The 19,241-nt window shown below is 39.1% G+C and overlaps 1 protein-coding gene across 2 annotated transcripts; it reads left to right on the top strand.

Annotated features, from left to right (window-relative positions):
- The first annotated feature begins 6,830 nt into the window (after positions 1 to 6,830).
- Positions 6,831 to 18,931, top strand: LOC128385146 (bile acid-CoA:amino acid N-acyltransferase-like). 2 transcript variants are annotated; one of them, XM_053344008.1, is made up of 11 exons: positions 6,831 to 7,084; positions 8,781 to 8,986; positions 9,606 to 9,705; positions 12,251 to 12,441; positions 13,562 to 13,725; positions 14,523 to 14,642; positions 15,607 to 15,689; positions 16,168 to 16,261; positions 16,367 to 16,447; positions 17,004 to 17,145; positions 17,721 to 18,931. In XM_053344008.1, exons 2-11 carry the CDS (start codon positions 8,794 to 8,796, stop codon positions 17,843 to 17,845), a joined length of 1,293 nt encoding a protein of 430 aa, XP_053199983.1. In that variant the 5' UTR covers positions 6,831 to 7,084; positions 8,781 to 8,793; the 3' UTR covers positions 17,846 to 18,931. The 2 variants fall into 2 exon arrangements, with proteins under 2 accessions (XP_053199983.1, XP_053199984.1); XM_053344009.1 differs by lacking the exon at positions 6,831 to 7,084 and having other exon boundaries at positions 8,655 to 8,986.
- The last annotated feature ends 310 nt before the right edge of the window (positions 18,932 to 19,241 follow it).

Here is a 19,241-nt window from a genome sequence, read left to right as displayed (position 1 = left end):
AGGAATGAGGAAGGAAGGAAGGAAAGGAGTAAGGAGAGAGGGAGGAATGAAGGAAGGAAAGAAGGAAGGAAGGAAGGAAGGAAAGGAGTAAGGAGAGAGGGAGGAAAAGAGTAGGGAGAGAAGGAGGAAAGGAATAAGGAAGGAAGGAAGGAAAGGAGTAAGGAGAGAGGGAGGGAGGAAGGAAGGAAGGAAGGAAGGAAGGAAGGAAGGAAGGAAGGAAGGAAAGACTTTTGACTGTTCCTTCTTTCCTTCCTTCCTTCCTTCACAAAAGAAGGCTTGATGTTCTGATGTTAACAGTTATGTGGACAACAGTGCCATCTAGTGGCTAAATGATGTAACTGCAGCATTAAAGCAGCTGCTCCTCCCACCTCTCCTGCTTTCTAAAGACTATTCCTCAGTATATTACATGACTTCTGGCATGTTGTCTGATATCATTTACAATATATGTGAATAATAAAGTAATGCACAATTTAAAACATTTACTACTATTGCAAAATTATAAATATTTAACTTGGTTTTCATGTACTGGAAAGGAGTAGTTAGAGAGGGAGGAAAGGAGTAAGGAAGGAAGGAAGGATGGAAGGAAGGAAGGAAGGAAAGGAGTAATGAGAGAGGGAGGAAAGGAGTAGGGAAAGAGGGAGGAAAGGAATAAGGAAGGAAGGAAGGAAGGAAGGAAAGGAGTAAGGATAGAGGAGGAAAGGAGTAAGGAAGGAAGGAAGGAAAGGAGTAAGGAGAGAGGGTGGAAATGAGGAAGGAAGGAAGGAAGGAAGGAAGGAAGGAAGGAAGGAAGGAAGGAAGGAAGGAAAGGAGTAAGGAGAGAGGGAGGAAAGGAGTAGGGAGAGAGGGAGGAAAGGAATATGGAAGGAAAGAAGGAAAGGAGTAAGGAGAGAGGGAGGAAGGAAGGAAGGAAGGAAGGAAGGAAGGAAGGAAGGAAGGAAGAAAGGAAGAAAGGAAGGAAAGGAGTAAGGAGAGAGGGAGGAAAGGAGTAGGGAGAGAGGGAGGAAAGGAATAAGGAAGGAAGGAAGGAAAGGAGTAAGGAGAGAGGGAGGAAGGAAGGAACGAAGGAAGGAAGGAAGAAAGGAAGGAAAGGAGTAGGGAGAGAGGGAGGACAGGAATAAGGAAGGAAGGAAGGAAAGGAGAAAGGAGAGAAGAGGAAAGGAGTAAGGAAGGAAGGAAGGAAGGAAGGAAGGAAGGAAGGAAGGAAAGGAGTAAGGAGAGAGGGTGGAAAGAAGGAAGGAAGGAAAGGAAGGAAGGAAGGAGAGGAGTAAAGAGAGAGGGAGGAAAGGAGTAGGGAGAGAGGGAGGAAAGGAATATGGAAGGAAAGAAGGAAAGGAGTAAGGAGAGAGTGAGGAAGGAAGGAAGGAAGGAAGGAAGGAAGGAAGAAAGGAAGGAAAGGAGTAAGGAGAGAGGGAGGAAAGGAGTAGGGAGAGAGGGAGGAAAGGAATAAGGAAGGAAGGAAGGAAAGGAGTAAGGAGAGAGGGAGGAAGGAAGGAACGAAGGAAGGAAGGAAGAAAGGAAGGAAAGGAGTAGGGAGAGAGGGAGGACAGGAATAAGGAAGGAAGGAAGGAAAGGAGAAAGGAGAGAAGAGGAAAGGAGTAAGGAAGGAAGGAAGGATGGAAGGAAGGAAGGAAGGAAAGGAGTAAGGAGAGAGGGTGGAAATGAGTAAGGAAGGAAGGAAGGAAGGAAGGAAGGAAGGAAGGAAGGAAAGGAGTAAAGAGAGAGGGAGGAAAGGAGTAGGGAGAGAGGGAGGAAAGGAAGAAGGAAGGAAGGAAGGAAAGGAGTAAGGAGAGAGGGAGGAAGGAAGGAAGGAAGGAAGGAAGGAAGGAGTAAGGAGAGAGGGAGGAAAGGAGTGGGGAGAGAAGGAGGAAAGGAATAAGGAAGGAAGGAAGGAAAGGAGTAAAGAGAGAGAGAGGAAGGAAGGAACGAAGGAAGGAAGGAGAGAAGGAAGGAAGGGAGGAAGGAAGGAAGGAAGGAAGGAAGGAAGGAAGATCTGCAGTCTATAATATTTAAACTACGAGCATCTCAAAAAAGAAGGTTTGATGTTCTGATGTTAACAGTTATGTGGACAACAGTGCCATCTAGTGGCTAAATGATGTAACTGCAGCATTAAAGCAGCTGCTCCTCCCACCTCTCCTGCTTTCTAAAGACTATTCCTCAGTATATTACATGACTTCTGGCATGTTGTCTGATATAATTTACAATATATTTGAATAATAAAGTAATGCACAATTTAAAACATTTACTACTATTGCAAAATTATAAATATTTAACTTGGTTTTCATGTACTGGAAAGGAGTAGTTAGAGAGGGAGGAAAGAAGTAACGAAGGAAGGAAGGAGGAGGGAGAGAGGGAGGAAAGGAGTAAGGAAGGAAGGAAAGGAGTAGGGAAGGAAGGAAGGAAAGGAGTAAGGAGAGAGGAGGAAAGGAGTAAGGAAGGAAGGAAGGATGGAAGGAAGGAAGGAAGGAAAGGAGTAAGGAGAGAGGGAGGAAAGGAGTAAGGAGAGAGGAGGAAAGGAGTAAGGAAGGAAGGAAGGATGGAAGGAAGGAAGGAAGGAAAGGAGTAAGGAGAGAGGGAGGAAAGGAGTATGGAGAGAGGGAGGAAAGGAATAAGGAAGGAAGGAAGGAAAGGAGTAAGGAGAGAGGGAGGAAGGAAGGAAGGAAGGAAGGAAGGAAGGAAGGAAGGAAGGAAGGGAGTAAGGAGAGAGGGAGGAAAGGAGTAGGGAGAGAAGGAGGAAAGGAATAAGGAAGGAAGGAAGGAAAGGAGTAAGGAGAGAGGGAGGGAGGAAGGAAGGAGGGAAGTAAGGAAGGAAGGAAGGAAAGATGGAAGGAAGGAAGGAAGGAAGGAAGGAAGGAAGGAAGGACTTTTGACTGTTCCTTCTTTCCTTCCTTCCTTCAAAGAAGGTTTGATGTTCTGATGTTAACAGTTATGTGGACAACAGTGCCATCTAGTGGCTAAATGATGTAACTGCAGCATTAAAGCAGCTGCTCCTCCCACCTCTCCTGCTTTCTAAAGACTATTCCTCAGTATATTACATGACTTCTGGCATGTTGTCTGATATAATTTACAATATATTTGAATAATAAAGTAATGCACAATTTAAAACATTTACTACTATTGCAAAATTATAAATATTTAACTTGGTTTTCATGTACTGGAAAGGAGTAGTTAGAGAGGGAGGAAGGATGGAAGGAAGGAAGGAAGGAAGGAAAGGAGTAAGGAGAGAGGGAGGAAAGGAGTAAGGAAGGAAGGAAGGAAAGGACTAAGGAGAGAGGGAGGAAAGGAGTAAGGAAGGAAGGAAGGAAGGAAGGAAGGAAGGAAAGGAGTAAGGAGAGAGGGAGGAAAGGAGTAAGGAAGGAAGGAAGGGAGGAGGGAGAGAGGGTGGAAAGGAGTAAGGAGAGAGGGAGGAAAGGAATAAGGAAGGAAGGAAGGAAAGGAGTAAGGAGAGAGGGAGGAAGGAAGGAAGGAAGGAAGGAAGGAAGGAAGGAAGGAAGGAAGGAAGGAAGGAAGGAAGGAAGGAAGGAAGGAAAGGAGTAAGGAGAGAGGGAGGAAAGGAGTCAGTAGAGAGGGTGGAAAGGAGTAGGGAGAGAGGGAGGAAAGGAGTAAAGAAAGAAGGAAGGATGGAAGGAGGAGGAAGAGAGGGAGGAAAGAAGAAAGGAGAGAGGGTGGAAAGGAGTAAGGAAGGAAGGAAGGATGGAAGGAGGAGGAAGAGAGGGAGGAAAGGAGTAAGGAGAGAGGGTGGAAAGGAGTAGGGAGGGTGGGAGGAAAGGAGGAAGGAAGGATGGAAGGAGGAGGGAGAGAGGGTGGGAAGGAGTAGGGAGAGAGGGAGGAAAGGAGTAAAGAAAGAGGGAGGAAAGGAGTAAAGAAAGAAGGGAGGATGAAAGGAGGAGGGAGAGAGGGTGAAAAGAAGAAAGGAGAGAGGGTAGAAAGGAGTAAGGAAGGAAGGAAGGAAGGAAGGAAGGAAGATCTGCAGTCTATAATATTTAAACTACGAGCATCTCAGGTTGGAAAGAAGGAAGGAAGGAATTCTTCTGTATTTTTTCTTAATTATATTAACTTGTATTTTATATTTTTAATGCGAAACGTTAATTTGTATACTGTGTTAATGCTACTTTAAGTAAAAGATCACAGTACTAAGTAACCACATAGTACATTTACTCGTTTACTTATTTATAATTAATATATTATTATGGAAATATTAAAACATTTTTAATGCAAAACACTCATACATACTACATTTCAGACAAGTTACTAATCACCTTTCAGATCTGGATTTAATAGAGGACAGATTTTTTTATTTTTTTTAATATCTATTATGTATTAAAATGATTTTGTAGAGATGTACTGTTGGCTTTACATTATGTGTTTTTACCTTTTTTGTCATTTTTTGGTTTTTCTGCATTGTGTGAAGCACTTAAAAACTGCTTAAACTGTTTAATCCAGTCATTATTTCTATTGTAAAACATTTAAACTCTTACTCGTTAATCATTATTGATGAGGTTTTTGAATTTTATGACTGTTGCGTTGCAGCTGCCGATAACTGCTGCAGGTGTCACAGCGTTATGAGTGCTAATAAAACATGACTTTATTACGTAACACTGAACCTTGCTCTTTCACCTCTGGCCTAGTTCACGTTCACTACCTGGAGTTAAAAGAAGAAGAAGAAAAAATAAACTTTTCTTTTTACATTATGTATACTGCACAACCACAAAACTTAACTAAATGTCTATTTTTTTTACTAATTTAAATTTTAGTTTTTTTTTATTATTTTATTTATTCTGTTGTTTCGTTGTCAATTTTATTATTATTATTATTATTATTATATTTATTAGTATTGTTATTTGTTTTTCTTTTTATTATTATTTTATTTATATTATTATTAATTATTATTATTATTATATTTATTAGTATTATTATTTGTTTTTATTTGTATTATTATTTTAATTATATTATTATTAATTATTTATTTATTTTTAAATGTATTTATTATTATTATTATTATAATTATTATATTTATTAGTATTGTTATTTGTTTTTCTTTTTATTATTATTTTATTTATATTATTATTATTATTATTATATTTATTAGTATTATTATTTGTTTTTATTTGTATTATTATTTTAATTATATTATTATTAATTATTTATTTATTTTTAAATGTATTTATTATTATTATAATTATTATTATATTTATTAGTATTGTTATGTTTTTATTTTTATTATTATTTTATTTCTATTATTATTAATCATTTATTTATAAAATGTATTTATTATTATTATTATTATTATTATTATTATTATTATTATTATTATTATTAATAATAATTTATGTTTTTATTATTTATTATTTTTAGCTGGTTGTTGTTGGGGATATATATATATATATATATATATATATAGATATATATATATATATATATATATATATATATAAATACAACATATTTTAAAATACTGCATAAAAACAGCCAAATACATTAACGTAATGCACAATTTAAGATATTTACCATTGTAAAATTATAAATATTTAACTTTGCTTTCATGTCATTATGAAGCTATATTATGAACTTATATATAAATGTAAAGACTGTAAAACCTCTTGAGGCAAATGTTGTGATTTATAATAATGAGCTATATGAATACAACTGAGTTGACTACATTCTGATAGTTCTTATAGTTTACTGAAAGAAGATTATATGTGTATGTGTGTGTATAATTGCCTTTGTCATGCTCCTCTTTAGAAAGTGTTGCATGTCACCGTGAGTGGTGAACTCTAACAGACATTAACCAGCAGATAAGTGCAACACTGTTTGCTCTCTTTACTGCAGGAGCAAAGAATTACATATTAAGAAAAGTGTGCAGAGAAGGTATGAAGTCCACCACAGATTTACTCTGAGTCTCCGCTCACCTGCCGACACACACGTGAGTCTCTCACTGGAATGCTTGCTTCTTTATATTATATCTTTATATTATATCTTTATATTATATCTTTATATTAAATCTTTATATTATATTCATTGAAAGGTTTAAAAGGCAGACGTGTGATAATGACATCATTAGATTATCTACTGAAGCTTCAGTGTGTAATAATGATAATAATATATCAGCCAGATAGACCAAACCAATACTTGGACTGTAATACTGCAGTACTTTTACTCATAATATTGTAGTACTTTTACTGTTATACTGCAGTACTTTTACTCATAATACTGTAGTACTTTTACTGTAATACTGCAGTACTTTTACTGTTATACTGCAGTACTTTTACTGTAATACTGCAGTACTTTCACTGTAATACTGCAGTACTTTTACTCATAATACTCTAGTACTTTCACTGTAATACTGCAGTACTTTTCCTCATAATACTGTAGTACTTTTACTGTAATACTGCATACTACATCACTGTAATTAATATAATATTTCATTATTTGCAGGAAACTTGATTTGAAGTCAGGTTCGACTGTAAACTGTAAGAACAGAGTTACGGGATGTTCAGGTGAGGTTTGAAGATGTCTCGCAGTTAAAACAGAATATAACATTACCTACATGTATTTTATTGTGTTAACTTTAAATTTAGTCTCAATTTAACAACAACAACAATAATGATAATAAGAATAATAATAATAACAGCTATAAAACAGTAACCCCATATTAATACATGTGTGTTTAAAAATATACTGAATACTTCTTAAACACGCTGCTATCAGACTTTATAGGTCAATTAATAAAATCAATAATCCAAATCATGCGCGGCACCTCTCGTGAACGCGCTCGTTTCATTCACAGCGCGCTCCCTCCCGACCCGATGACATTACGGTTTGCTGCAGGGGCAACAGAAAAGGTCGGTGTGTTGCTTTCAGTCAGTGTCGCTGCCATTAAAACGCGATATAATGCCAAAAAACGACTTTTTAGCTTCTTCTACTGACTCGATGCTGATGGATGAACTAAAGAGGATTAAGTGTGTGTGAGACATTGTTCTTACCCGCATCACTGAAAGGACTAAAAGAGGAGAGACATCGTTCACATGTAGAAAGTGAACGCAACGACCTTAATACTACTCCTGCTGTGTGTTTTGGCTTGTTTTAGGTAAGTTTAATGTCCTCAAATTACCTTTACGAGAGTTACACGGATGTCTGACAACTTTTAAGTATCTGTCCGACCACACCTGCTTCAGGTTACTCAGGTTATACAGCCGGGTCAGCTCCGTGAACTTTAAACTTTGACATAACACCTGCGCGTCTACTTTGATTTATACGGTAAACACGTGGATTCCTATGGTGCGTTCAAGCGCACCTTGTAAACTCAAGAATCTCAACTCGAAAGGCCACAAAAGTTGTTTTAAACGGGGGAATTTAGTGGGGGTTTTTTTCTTTTTACCTTATATTGAAATATATACTTTATTATTTCGCTGCAGTGTTTTAATGTTTCACTACAGCATTCGTTTAATCATTAATGATCACAGAACAAAGTAAAACTAATCGCTCAGAGTCCAATTTTTCAAAAGTTCCTTAAACTAATCAAATCAAAACCTTAGCTGCAGCTCTGATTTAATCATAAAGTTATTTTACTGCAGAATTTAAATAATTAGATGCCAAAATCATAAAAAAAACCCCATCCCATACATTCATCAACATAAAAATTATATTTAAAAATCCCTTACAAATTGAATTAAGTAATGGTCTTGCTGAATAAGTCCCAGTGTTCATATGTGATGAAGTTCCTCAAGTTAGTGTCAGATGATAAACGGGCCCAAACACGTTGGCACAATAGAAATGTGATGCAATCAAATGAAATGACAAATGAAGAAGTGTCACATTTTCCATGTTACCACACATTGACATAATACAGTGTGCTGCATGTAGAATAAGGTTGTTTTTTTACATAAAGAGCACTCTTTCTTTAACCAAACATTACTTTAAAGGCCCCATTAAATGACATTTTACAGGAGGTAGAGATCATTTCTTCAAGGCGGTATATATTTTTTACAATTTTAACATCATTGTATTCCTTTTTTAATCATATTTTAATGACTGTATGAACTCAGATAGTCATAATTTTATGACAGAAACATATTTTAAAAAGGGACAAATTGAGACACTAACACTCATCTTTCTTTTTCTTTCTGCGCTGTTTGGTTCCCCATTTTTCCTCTTCACGCTCCTACACACTGTGTGTGTGTGTGTGTGTGTGTGTGTGTGTGTGTGTGTGTGTGTGTGTGTGTGTGTGTGTGTGTGTGTGTGTGTGTGTGAGCTTCCCAACTAACTAACTGACTGACTGCTCTTGCTGTTTGGTTTGATGCCTCACTGTTAACCCTTCCTGTCGTCCTCCCGGGTCAAATTGACTCCCTCCTTCTCTCTTTCTTTCCTCCCCCCACCATCTTCCCTTCCTTCCTTCCTTCCTTCCTTCCTTCCTCCCTCCTTCCTCCGTTCCTTCTGTCCTCCCTTCCTCCCTCCCTCCTTCTCCCTTTCTTTCCTCCCCCCACCATCTTCCCTTCCTTCTTTCTTCCCTTCCTTCATTTTCTCCTTCTGTCCTTCCTTCCTTCCTCCCTCCCTCCCTCCTTCCTCCCTTCATTCTTTCCTCCCTCCCTCCTTCTCTCTTTCTTTCCTCCCCACACAGAGAGAGGGGAGGAGAGAGAGCTCTGTCAGTCTGGAACATAAAACATAACCCCAGTCATAACCACCATCACTCCCATCGTCCTCGTCCCTCCTCACTGCTTCTCCTGTGTTTTATCCAGCTTTTCTTTTTTTTCTTTTTTTCTTTTTTTCGTTGCATTTCTCCGCAGACGTTTATCGACCATGTCTCAGGCTGTCCCCCCGCTCCTCTCCGTCCTCCCCACTCGTGCTCTGGTCGACGAGAAGATCAAGGTGCTGGTGGAGAACCTGCCGGCCGGATCTCCGGTAACCCTTCACTCCCTCCATCACTCCGAGGACAAAGACTACTGGGAGGCCTACGCTCACTACGTCAGTGACCACAGAGGAACAGTGTCCGGTTGGTTCTCATCCTCCTCATCCTCCTCTCCTTCTTTTCCTCCCTTCCTTCCTTCCTTCCTTCCTGTGTTCTTTTCCTTCCTTCTTTCCTTCCATCTGTCTTACCTTTCCTCATTCCTTCCTTCTTTTCCTTCCTTCTTTCCTTCCATCTGTCTTACCTTTCCTCATTCCTTCCTTCTTGTCTTCTCTTCTCTTCCTTCCATCTGTCCTTGCTCCCTTCCTTCCTTCCTTCTTGTCCTTGCCTTGCTTCCTTCCTTCCTGTGTTCTTTTCCTTCCTTCTTTCCTTCCATCTGTCTTACCTTTCCTCATTCCTTCCTTCTTGTCTTCTCTTCTCTTCCTTCCATCTGTCCTTGCTCCCTTCCTTCTTTCCTTCCTTCTTTTCCTTCCTTCTTGTCCTTGCCTTGCTTCCTTTCTTCCTTTCTTCCAGCTTTCCTTCCTGTATTCTCTTTTGTTCTCCTCCTTTTCCTGCCTGCCTTCCTTCCTTCCTTCCTTCCCTTCTTTCAGTGATCTGTCCCACATGAGATCAAATTGGGCTTTATGTGGCCCTTGAATGAAAATGAGTTTGACACGCCTGGTTAATGCTCTCGTTGACAGTCCATTGCTTTTTGTGCTTTTTGTAGTTGCAGAGGATTTGAGTTATGGAGGGACGTACGCAGGAATCGAACCCATGGGTTTGTTGTGGAGCATGCGTCCCGTCCCAGGCAGCCGGAAAGGCCTCAGGTAAAAACACCGAAGCCTCAAATTACTATCATAATGAATTGTCTTATTTATTTATCACTGTTACTTTTAATTAAACCTTATCTTGTTTGATACACCTGTGCACTTCCTTCCTTCCTTCCTTCCTTCCTGTCTTCTCTTCCTTCCTTCCGGTCTTCTCTTCCCTTCCTCCCTCCTTCCTTCCTTCCTTCCTTCCGGTCTTCTCTTCCCTTCCTCCCTCCTTCCTTCCTTCTTTCCTTCCTCCCTTCCAGTCTTCTCTTCCTTCCATCTGTCTTCTCTTCCCTTCCTTCCTTCCTTTCTTCCTCCTTTCCTTCCCTCCAGTCTTCTCTTCTTTCTTATCCCTCTTTTCCTTCCTACCTTTCTTTCTCCCTTCCTCCTTGTCTTCTTTTCCTTTCGTCCTTCCTTCCTTCCTTCCGGTCTTCTCTTCCCTTCCATCTGTCTTTTCTTCCCTTCCTTCCTTCCTTCCTTCCTTAGATAAAAAATGTTCCATATTTGGGGTCATGCGTGGATCTTGACGTCACAGTAAAAGCTGCACTATCATCTTGTCAGAAAGACATCCTGTCTCTGTCCTTGAGACGGTGAAGGCAGCAGGCTGTGGTGTTTTGGGGAAAGCAGGAGTCACTTTGATAACGGAGGTGCAGCACAGTCTGACTCCCTAAACACACAGATGGGTAACTGTAGTGGTTTTATCTGTGAAGGCTTAAAGACAGTTTCCTCAGAGTCGCGCTGGCATCATGCATCAGACGGCGTATTGATAGAACTTTGATTCTCCTCGGCCGAGCTTCAATAAACACTTTCAGCGTAAGAAATCTTGAACTCCTGTAAGATGATAGTGCAGCCTTTACTGCAGGGGTGTCAAACATGCGTCCCATGGGCCAGAACCGGCCCGCCAAGAGGTCCAATCCTTTTCCTTCCTTCCGTCTGTCCTTCCTACCTTTCTTTCTCCCTTCCTCCTTGTCTTCTTTTCCTTCCTTCCTTCCTTCCTTCCGGTCTTCCCTTCCTCCTTCCTTACTTCCTTCCTTCCTTCCTAGAAAGGAAAAGAGGAAGGGAGGAAAGAAGGACAGGAGAAAGTTAGGGGGGAGGAAAGAAAGAGAGAAGGGAGAAGGAAGGAAGGAAGGAAGAAAGGGGGATGGAGGAAGGGAGGAAGGAAAGAAGGAGGGAGGAAGGAAGGAAGGAAGGAAGAAAGGGGGATGGAGGAAGGGAGGAAGGAAGGAAAGAAGGAGGGAGGGAGGAAGGAGAGAAGGAAGGAAGGAGGATGAAGGAAGGAAGGAAGGAAGGAAAGAAAGAAAGAACAGTCGAAACAGACGGGGTCAATTTGACCCGGGAGGACGACAGGAAGGAGGACGACTGCTGAAGCTCAATAGAAGCTGATCATCTACTTTTTAAATGACTATGTTCCATATTTGTGGGTCAAGCATGGATCTTAACGTCTTACGCTGAAAGTGTTCATTGAAGCTCGGCCCGAGGAGAATCACAGTAATGTTGCGCCACCGTTATCAAAGTGACTCCTGCTTTCCCCAAAACACCACAGCCTGCTGCCTTCACCGTCTCAAGTAGAGAGACAGGATGTCTTCCTGACAAGATGATAGTGCAGCTTTTACTGTGACGTCAAGATCCACGCTTTAACCCTCCTGTTGTCCTCGAGTCAAGGAAGGAAGGGAGGAAGAAGGAGGATGAAAGGAAGGAAGAAGGAAGAACAGAGGAAAGAAGGAAGGGAGGGAGGTAGGGGGCAGGAAAGAAAGAGAGAAGGAGGGAGGAAAGAAGGAAGGAAGGAAAGAAGAAAGAGAGGAAGGTAGGGGGCAGGAAAGAAAGAGAGAAGAAGGAAGGAAGGAAGGAAGGAACAGAGGGAGGGAAGGAGGGAGGGAGGAAGGAAGGACAGAGGAAAGAAGGAAGGGAGGAAGGTAGGTGGCAGGAAAGAGGGAGGGAGGGAGGAAGGAAGGAAGGAAGGACAGAGGAAAGAAGGAAGGGAGGAAGGTAGGGGGCAGGAAAGAAAGAGAGAAGAAGGAAGGAAGGAAGGAAGGAACAGAGGGAGGGAAGGAGGGAGGGAGGAAGGAAGGACAGAGGAAAGAAGGAAGGGAGGAAGGTAGGTGGCAGGAAAGAGGGAGGGAGGGAGGAAGGAAGGAAGGAAGGACAGAGGAAAGAAGGAAGGGAGGAAGGTAGGGGGCAGGAAAGAAAGAGAGAAGGAGGAAGGAAGGAAGGAAGGAAGGAAGGAAGGGAGGAAGGGAGGGTGATGGAGGAAGGAAAGGAGGGAAGAGAGAGCAAGCTGAATACTAGCTAAATCTACTTTCAAAATATGATTTAGTCCTCCATTACTTTACATTGAAAGCACATTTGAAGTAAGTAGTAGCAACAGAAGAATGACTACAGCTAAAAAAACAACAACACCTGCATGAAAACTTCCAATTATGTTACCCTACAAAATAAAAGACCTTGTTGACTTGAGTTTGCTTTGTTAGTTTTTAATTCTAAGCTCTGAAACATACTCAAGTGTAAAGATTTAGTGCCATGTTTGGTATACGCTGAAGTTTGCTCTTTTCTGTACCTGCAGGTTGAGAAAGATGGACGTCCGCAGCCCGATGCCCGTCAACATCTCGGTTTACAGTGGACACATAGCCGAGGGCTTCAGAGAAAAGCCTCCTCTGGCGTCGGTGCTCACTGAGAGATGGTACATGGCTCCGGGGGTCCGGAGGGTCGATATCAAGGAGAAAGGAGTTCGAGGGACTTTGTTTATACCTCCAGGTGTGAAAAACAATAGTCAAATAATAATTAGCTTTCCATGTATTTGTTTCACTCAAAAACATGCATCAAATTAAATTAAAGGTTCAAGTCAAATAATTTAAAAATTGTTTCACACACACAAAAAGGCAAAATATTTCACCAAGCCGGGAGAGGTGAACGCAATCAGGTCGGCCAACACTCCCAACTAGGTGTCTCTTTTTATTTTTCAGGGAGTTGGCAACCCTAATCTGCTACTGGGTTTAGACTACGGGTCTGTTAGAAACCCCATACTTTCCTACTACTCGTACTAACTCTGACGTCATTTGAAGTATGTAGTGTGTTTCAACTGTGTAGTATGTGATTTAGAGTATGTGAGAAGTTCCTGGATGGTTTACTAGATTCTCCAGAAATGCAGAGTATGCATCAAGAGCTGACTACTCACACTCACATTACCCAAGATGCAACGCTACTACTCACACTCACATTACCCAAGATGCAACGCTACTACTCACACTCACATTACCCAAGATGCAATGCAACTTCTGAAAAAACCCAAAATACAAACGTCACAGGTAGCTACAGTGAGGGAATGTTCGCTTCCTGTTTTCAAAATAAAAGCACCAATTCTATTGTTATGGTTTTCTTAATAATAAAAGGCAACGGGTGTTTTATTTTGTGAAAATGACAGGAAGTGCGTTACTTGCTACGGCTAACTTGAGTGTCTCCGAATTCTCAGGAACAAAACTTTAAACAGGTGTTATTTGGACAAATTAGCGTCACATTGTGGATCTAAAGGGCTACTTTACTTTCTTCCTAAAAAGGTTAGAAATGTGGATAAAGTGGTTTATTTACAGAGTTAGAGCTAAAATGAAATCAGCTTCAGCCTGATGATTTCAGCTCGGGTAGGAACCAAATGCATTGTGGGTTATCGTGTAGTTTACTACAGTGTAAACGGTCTGCTTACTATCTGGTCCTTTAGTGTGTAGTATGTAGTATAGAAGTATGTAGTATAGAAGTATGTAGTATAGAAGTATGTAGTATGTAGTATGGAAGTACGTAGTATGTAGTATAGAAGTACGTAGTATGTAGTATGCGGTTTCGAACACAGCCTAAATTTGTGATCTGTGTCTCCGTGCTTCAGGTCCAGGACCCTTCCCAGGTCTGATGGATATGTGGGGAGGCGGTGGAGGTCTGCTGGAGTATCGTTCGGCCTTGCTGGCGTCCCATGGTTTTGTGTCTTTAGCGCTGGAGTATTTCTCCCCCGGTGAGCTGCAGACAGCAGATCTACAGTTCAGATATTTTGAGGTTTGTTTTTTAATTTTTGTAGAGACTCTTATCCTCTGCTACTTTAATGTGTTTTTATTATATATTTACATACAAAGCTACAAAGCCTTTAAATGAGATGATGGTAACAAAGATTTACTCATTATTTACTTTACATGGAAGATTTCTGTTGCTACCAGGCAGGGAGTTCTGGTCCTCTGAAATGAAGCCAACGCAGAAGTAACTTTTAAGTAAATTCTATCAAAAGGCCACCAGGGGGCGACTGTCTCTATACAAGTCAATGGAGAATTCACCAACTTCTCACTTGATTTCTAACCTCAGTAAACATTTTCAAAATGTGTTTATGGTCTCAATCGCTAGTTTAAAGCCTTCTTCAATGCAGTATGATGTTCATTTGGGACATTTTGGCCTCCCTGATTTTATATTTGACGATAAAGCAGGGTATGCATTAGGGCGTGGATACGTCCTGATTGACAGGTTGATTGACCAATGTCCTCGAGATCCAGCCCTCGCAACCATAGCAACCTCCCTGCTCCGCCCATGGCCCCGCCTCATGCCCATATAAGTAGAATCTGTGTTTTTATTTTTCCCAGCATGCACCTGACATTTTCAAGATGGCGCTGCCTAGATTCGAAACTATTGGCTTCCGAGCAGCAGTCCACAAACCAATGGGTGACGTCACGGATGTTACGTCCATTTCTTTTATACAGTCTATGCTCTTACCCCTAACAGTGTAGCTTGGTGAGAACTTTAGGTCATTGGGTTTAATTAATTCTTTCTTTTCTTTTCTTTGTCGCCTTGTGTTTACTTCTTCACAGACTGCGTTTGATATTGTCAAGGATCATCCTCAAGTGATTCCAGACAGAGTAGGGATTTTCGGTCTTTCCCTCGGCTCGATTATTGCCTTGAAATTGGCAGCTGAAAGCACCCTCGTCAAGGTAAGTAGTAGGTACAATATGTCTCAGAGTTGTTGTTTTTTCAGCCTTGAATATGTGGTTGTTAGCTGTGTGTGGATTCAGGGTTATTATAGTTAATAACAATGCAAAACTAACTAAAACTAAGCTGAATTGCAGATAAAATGAGTTTAGTTTTAGTTTTCTGTTTTCTCCCTCTTATTTTTAACTGTATTCTGTTCAGTTTGACTTCTTGAAATAGCAGGCTAGTACCAGTAGGGGGCAGCAGAGCGGCTGCTGCATAACGCAAAAGAAGAAAATGCTTAACGTGCAATTTATGATTTTCTAGAAAGAAGAAAAAGTTGTTTCAGGCAAGTATGGGAATATTTAGCTACGAACATGCAGTAGATAAAAATAAAAGTGTGGTTTTGAAAAGTGATGGTAATATTTGTGGGATAAAAACTAAAAAGAGACAGCTGATAATGTAATAAAAAAAAAACCTCATAACTCAATAAAACATGTAAGAAGGAAGGATGGAAGGATGGAAGGAAAAGAAGACAGGAAGGAAGGAAGGAAGGAAGGAAGGAAGGAAGGAAGGAAAGAAGGAAGGAAGAAAGGAAGGAAAAGAAGACAGGAAGGAAGGAAGGAAAGAAGGAAGGAAGGGAAAAAAAGAAGACAGGAAGGAAAGTGGGCCGGATTGGACCCCTCGGTAGGCCGGTTCTGGCCCGCGGGCCACTGCTTTACAGCTTCTACTAATCAAGGCCTTCCTCCTAATACCTGAAAAACTAAAACTAAATAAAAACTAAACTAAAATGAGCTAATCACTTGTGAAACTAACTCAAACTGAACTGAAATTTAAAAAAAAAGCAAACTGAAAAACTAAATAAAAATAAGAACAATAATAACCCTGGTGTGGATCAACACTTTTACCATCATATACACCATACATCAATCATAGAAATCTACTGATGGATTGTAAAGTTAACATCATGGTCGTGTTTTGTTTCAGCCTCGTTGTTGTGTTTGCGTCAGCGGCAACCACTTCTTTCCAACTGGAGCGACCATCAACGCCATCAGTGACCTGATGGTAAAGTAAGTATTCAGCACAAAGTTTCACACTCTGACTGAACTTTCATGAATTAACTAATTACTCGTATAAACTTGTTCTTCACAAACATCGAGACACCAAAAAAGAACAACATACAAATAACCAAGAATAAATTAGAAGAAAAAAAAATAATAATAATAACAATAATAATAATAAAATAAAAACAAATAATAATAAAATAAATAATAATAATAATAATAATAATAATGAAAAAATAATGATAATAAAATAATAATAATAATAATAATAATAATAATAATAATAAAAAAATAAGTGAATAAATAAATACATTAAAAAAAAGAATAAATAAAAAAAAAAAAAGAAAAGAAAAAGTAATAGACAACAAAAACAAACTAACACAAAAATACCCACACAATGTCAAACAGAAAGAAAGCAAATACAAAATATCGCATCAGGAGTCAATAAGTATTGTGACTAAATCATTACTCCTCTTGACGGCAGGAATGCTCACAAGACGCGTATAGACGAGAACGACCATCACATATGGCGAGATATGTGTCTACCGATTAGCAGTGACATGTCAGAGAAAGTGGACGTAAGTATGTTGCAGTGTGTGTGTATTAGAGTATATATTTAATTAATTAACTGCAAGACTACATCAACAATATTTGAATTAACTCCAGTTGTGATGCTTTGTTAGGCGAGACAAATAAACTGTCCAATGTTGCTGGTCAACGGTCTCGATGATCAGAACACGGCCGCCGTGGAAGCTGCTGACGATGTGAGTACATGCACACACACACACACACACACACTTGATTTACAGTGATATTGTTTGCATGCTCCACTCTGATCCCATTTAATCAACAGACAGGAGCGGCATTGTACGTTATTTATTAACCTCTGTTATCTGGTCACATATAGTGCTGATAATTACATTCATTTATTCATTCATTCATTCATTCATTCATTCATTTATTCATTCATTCATTCATTCATTCATTATACATGACTCATGTTCAGACTAAGCTTGAAAAATCTGGTTTTTAATACTCTGTGCAGAAGTTATGAGCTGCAAAAAACTACTACTACTCCTCAAGTGTTTGGTATTCCACCTGTAATTGTTTTACTTAAAGTGAAAATAATGGCCCAAATACATTTACAGAGGGAGATAGTCCTTGTCCAGCTGTAAACAAAGAATGAATCTGAATCTGAATCTGAAACTCTACAGAACTGAAAAATAAAGATAACTCAATAACCTGTGTGCAAAAAATAGCACCTCTGCTTAAATATGTCCACCTAGCACCATGCATTTATTTGTTTATTTTAACCCCCAGATCGCCCTGATGATGCACGAAGCAGGTAAAGACCACCTGCTGACCAGACTGCATTACCCTGACACTGGACATCTGATCGAGCCGCCGTACTCCCCTCACTTCAGAGCTACGAAGTTCATCGTGAGCAGCACAAAAGCCAAAGGTGACTTATCATTGCACACTATACTGAATGTCCTGTACTAATAAAGACATTCACCTTTTTATCAGACAATAAAATGATGATTTAATTCATCAAAACAGGAAATGTAGCATCTAGTTCCTGTGCAGGCAGATCACTCCATCTTTAACGTTGCCTGAGTGATTATTTGATGGCTTGCAGCTCAGAAAGTGAACAAAACCTAATTTAATGGAGATTTATAGAAGTGAAATTGATTTTCATGGAGCAGAGTTTTGTGTTTTTTCCAAATTTGGAGCAGCTGTTATCAGAGCAGAGCAGTAAAGACTTCTGCCACCTGTTAAGACTGGACAAACATTAAAAAATATATATGTTTTTTTAGATTTTAATAGGTAATTTGGTGACTATATTTTCATTGTATATCTCATCCACTTAATCTCCTAATCAAATGTCTTTACAAAAGCTCTTCAAAAGTTAAATGCTCTTATTCTGCCTAACAATATACATCCAATAAAATCCCCCTAGTTGTTTTTATTTAAGGTTATTAAATCATCAGTATTTACAGACTTGTCTTCTGTCAAATAAAACCTTGTGTGTTGCAGTGATTTTACTTTGGGGAGGACAAACCAAACCCCATTCAGATGCTCAGGAGGACTCCTGGAGGAAGATCTTGACTTTTCTACAGCAGCATCTTTACTCCAGTTTAAGTGCCAAAGCCAAGCTGTGAATCATTACATAAGTTCAGACAGACCTGGCAATCACTGCTGGAAAATACAGCGTTATTATATAAATGTACTGTATGTATAATATAGTTTATTATATGGTATTAGGTACTCTCTGTATTAATCATGTGCCTTTTGATGTGATTGAATGAACAGATTAGGATGTTTTTTAGGGTCATATTGTGCCTCTATTTCCTTATTTATGTGTCCACAAAGTCAGAATTATGAATGAGACAGACTGGATAAGTATTATTTTAAGGGTTGTAACTGATCTGTCAAGTATTTTCTCAGTTAATCGAGTAGTCGTTGGGCAAATGGTGAAAAATGGTGAAAAATGACCAATCCCTTTTATTCCACAAAGCCCAACGTGCAACCTGAAATATCCAAACCAACAGTCCATAACCCAAATATATTCAGTTTATTGTCATTAAGGGCTAAGAAACAAGACAATATCAATGTTTAAGAAGCTAGAATAAGAGAATTTTGGCGTTATTCGTTATAAAAAAATGTATTAATCAAGTAATAGACTAGAATTATAGCTATTATAGTGATTTCAGTTTGACATAGCCTCTTGTTAGATATCTTAACCAATCATTAGTGATGAATATTAAGCTGCTCTGATGTAATTTCCAGGTGTGTTAATTGGTGTATAATACATATCAATTGTTAAAAGTTCTCCACTTCTTGTTCCCTCAATTTATAACGAGAGGAAAGAAGCAGATGCCATTTTTAGGATTTTATTTTTCTTTATTAGAGATACTCAGGGATTTTGATTAAAAGAAAATGTAAATGTATGAAAAGTATGGTTGGTGCATGTTTGGTATTAATATTAAAGGTGCAGTGTGTAGAATTGGGTCGCATCTATTGGAACAGACTTTGCAAAAAATGGAATATAATATTAATATATATGTTTTAAAGAGTGAAAGGGGTATTCAGTTGGGTGCAATATACAATCTCACCACTAGATGGCACTAAATCCTACACTAGTCCTTTTTTAGAAACTTAATAACACAGAGTATGGGAGCAAATTTTTTGATGAATTAACATGTTTGTCTGTAAAATGCATTGATTTTTAAAATAAAAACATTGTAATCACAGATCTGTAATTTTCAGTTTGAGTGTTTCATTCATGCTTCATTCAAAAGTTAAAGAAAGTAACTCGAGCAAAGTATAATTTAGGTACTTTTACTTTTACTGTAGTACTATGTGTACTTTAATCTTCTAGGTGTAGATAGTTTGATTATCCAACCTTACCCAATCACATCTGTTATCTTTTTTTCCTACATAATCACTGCACTATCTTCTCCACTGTTGAAACTCATCTCCAGCTAAACTTCCTGTTGACTCATGTGTCTGTACAGCTCTTTTAAATATATCTTATGTTGATTTTGTTGTTAGAGT

This window comes from Scomber japonicus, chromosome 23 (genome assembly GCF_027409825.1).
Source record: "Scomber japonicus isolate fScoJap1 chromosome 23, fScoJap1.pri, whole genome shotgun sequence".
Lineage (NCBI taxonomy): Eukaryota > Metazoa > Chordata > Actinopteri > Scombriformes > Scombridae > Scomber > Scomber japonicus.
Note: the sequence above shows the minus strand (reverse complement) of the source record. Positions and strands in the feature narration are given on the sequence as shown.

What these genes read in the sequence shown, in the direction of transcription:
- LOC128385146 (XM_053344008.1), top strand. Translation starts at nt 8,794, where the DNA reads ATGTCTCAGGCTGTCCCCCCGCTCCTCTCCGTCCTCCCCACTCGTGCT. An exon ending in CTGAAAGCACCCTCGTCAAG is followed by an intron (nt 14,643 to 15,606) that starts GTAAGTAGTAGG and finishes GTTTTGTTTCAG; the next exon opens with CCTCGTTGTTGTGTTTGCGT. An exon ending in CCGTGGAAGCTGCTGACGAT is followed by an intron (nt 16,448 to 17,003) that starts GTGAGTACATGC and finishes TTTAACCCCCAG; the next exon opens with ATCGCCCTGATGATGCACGA.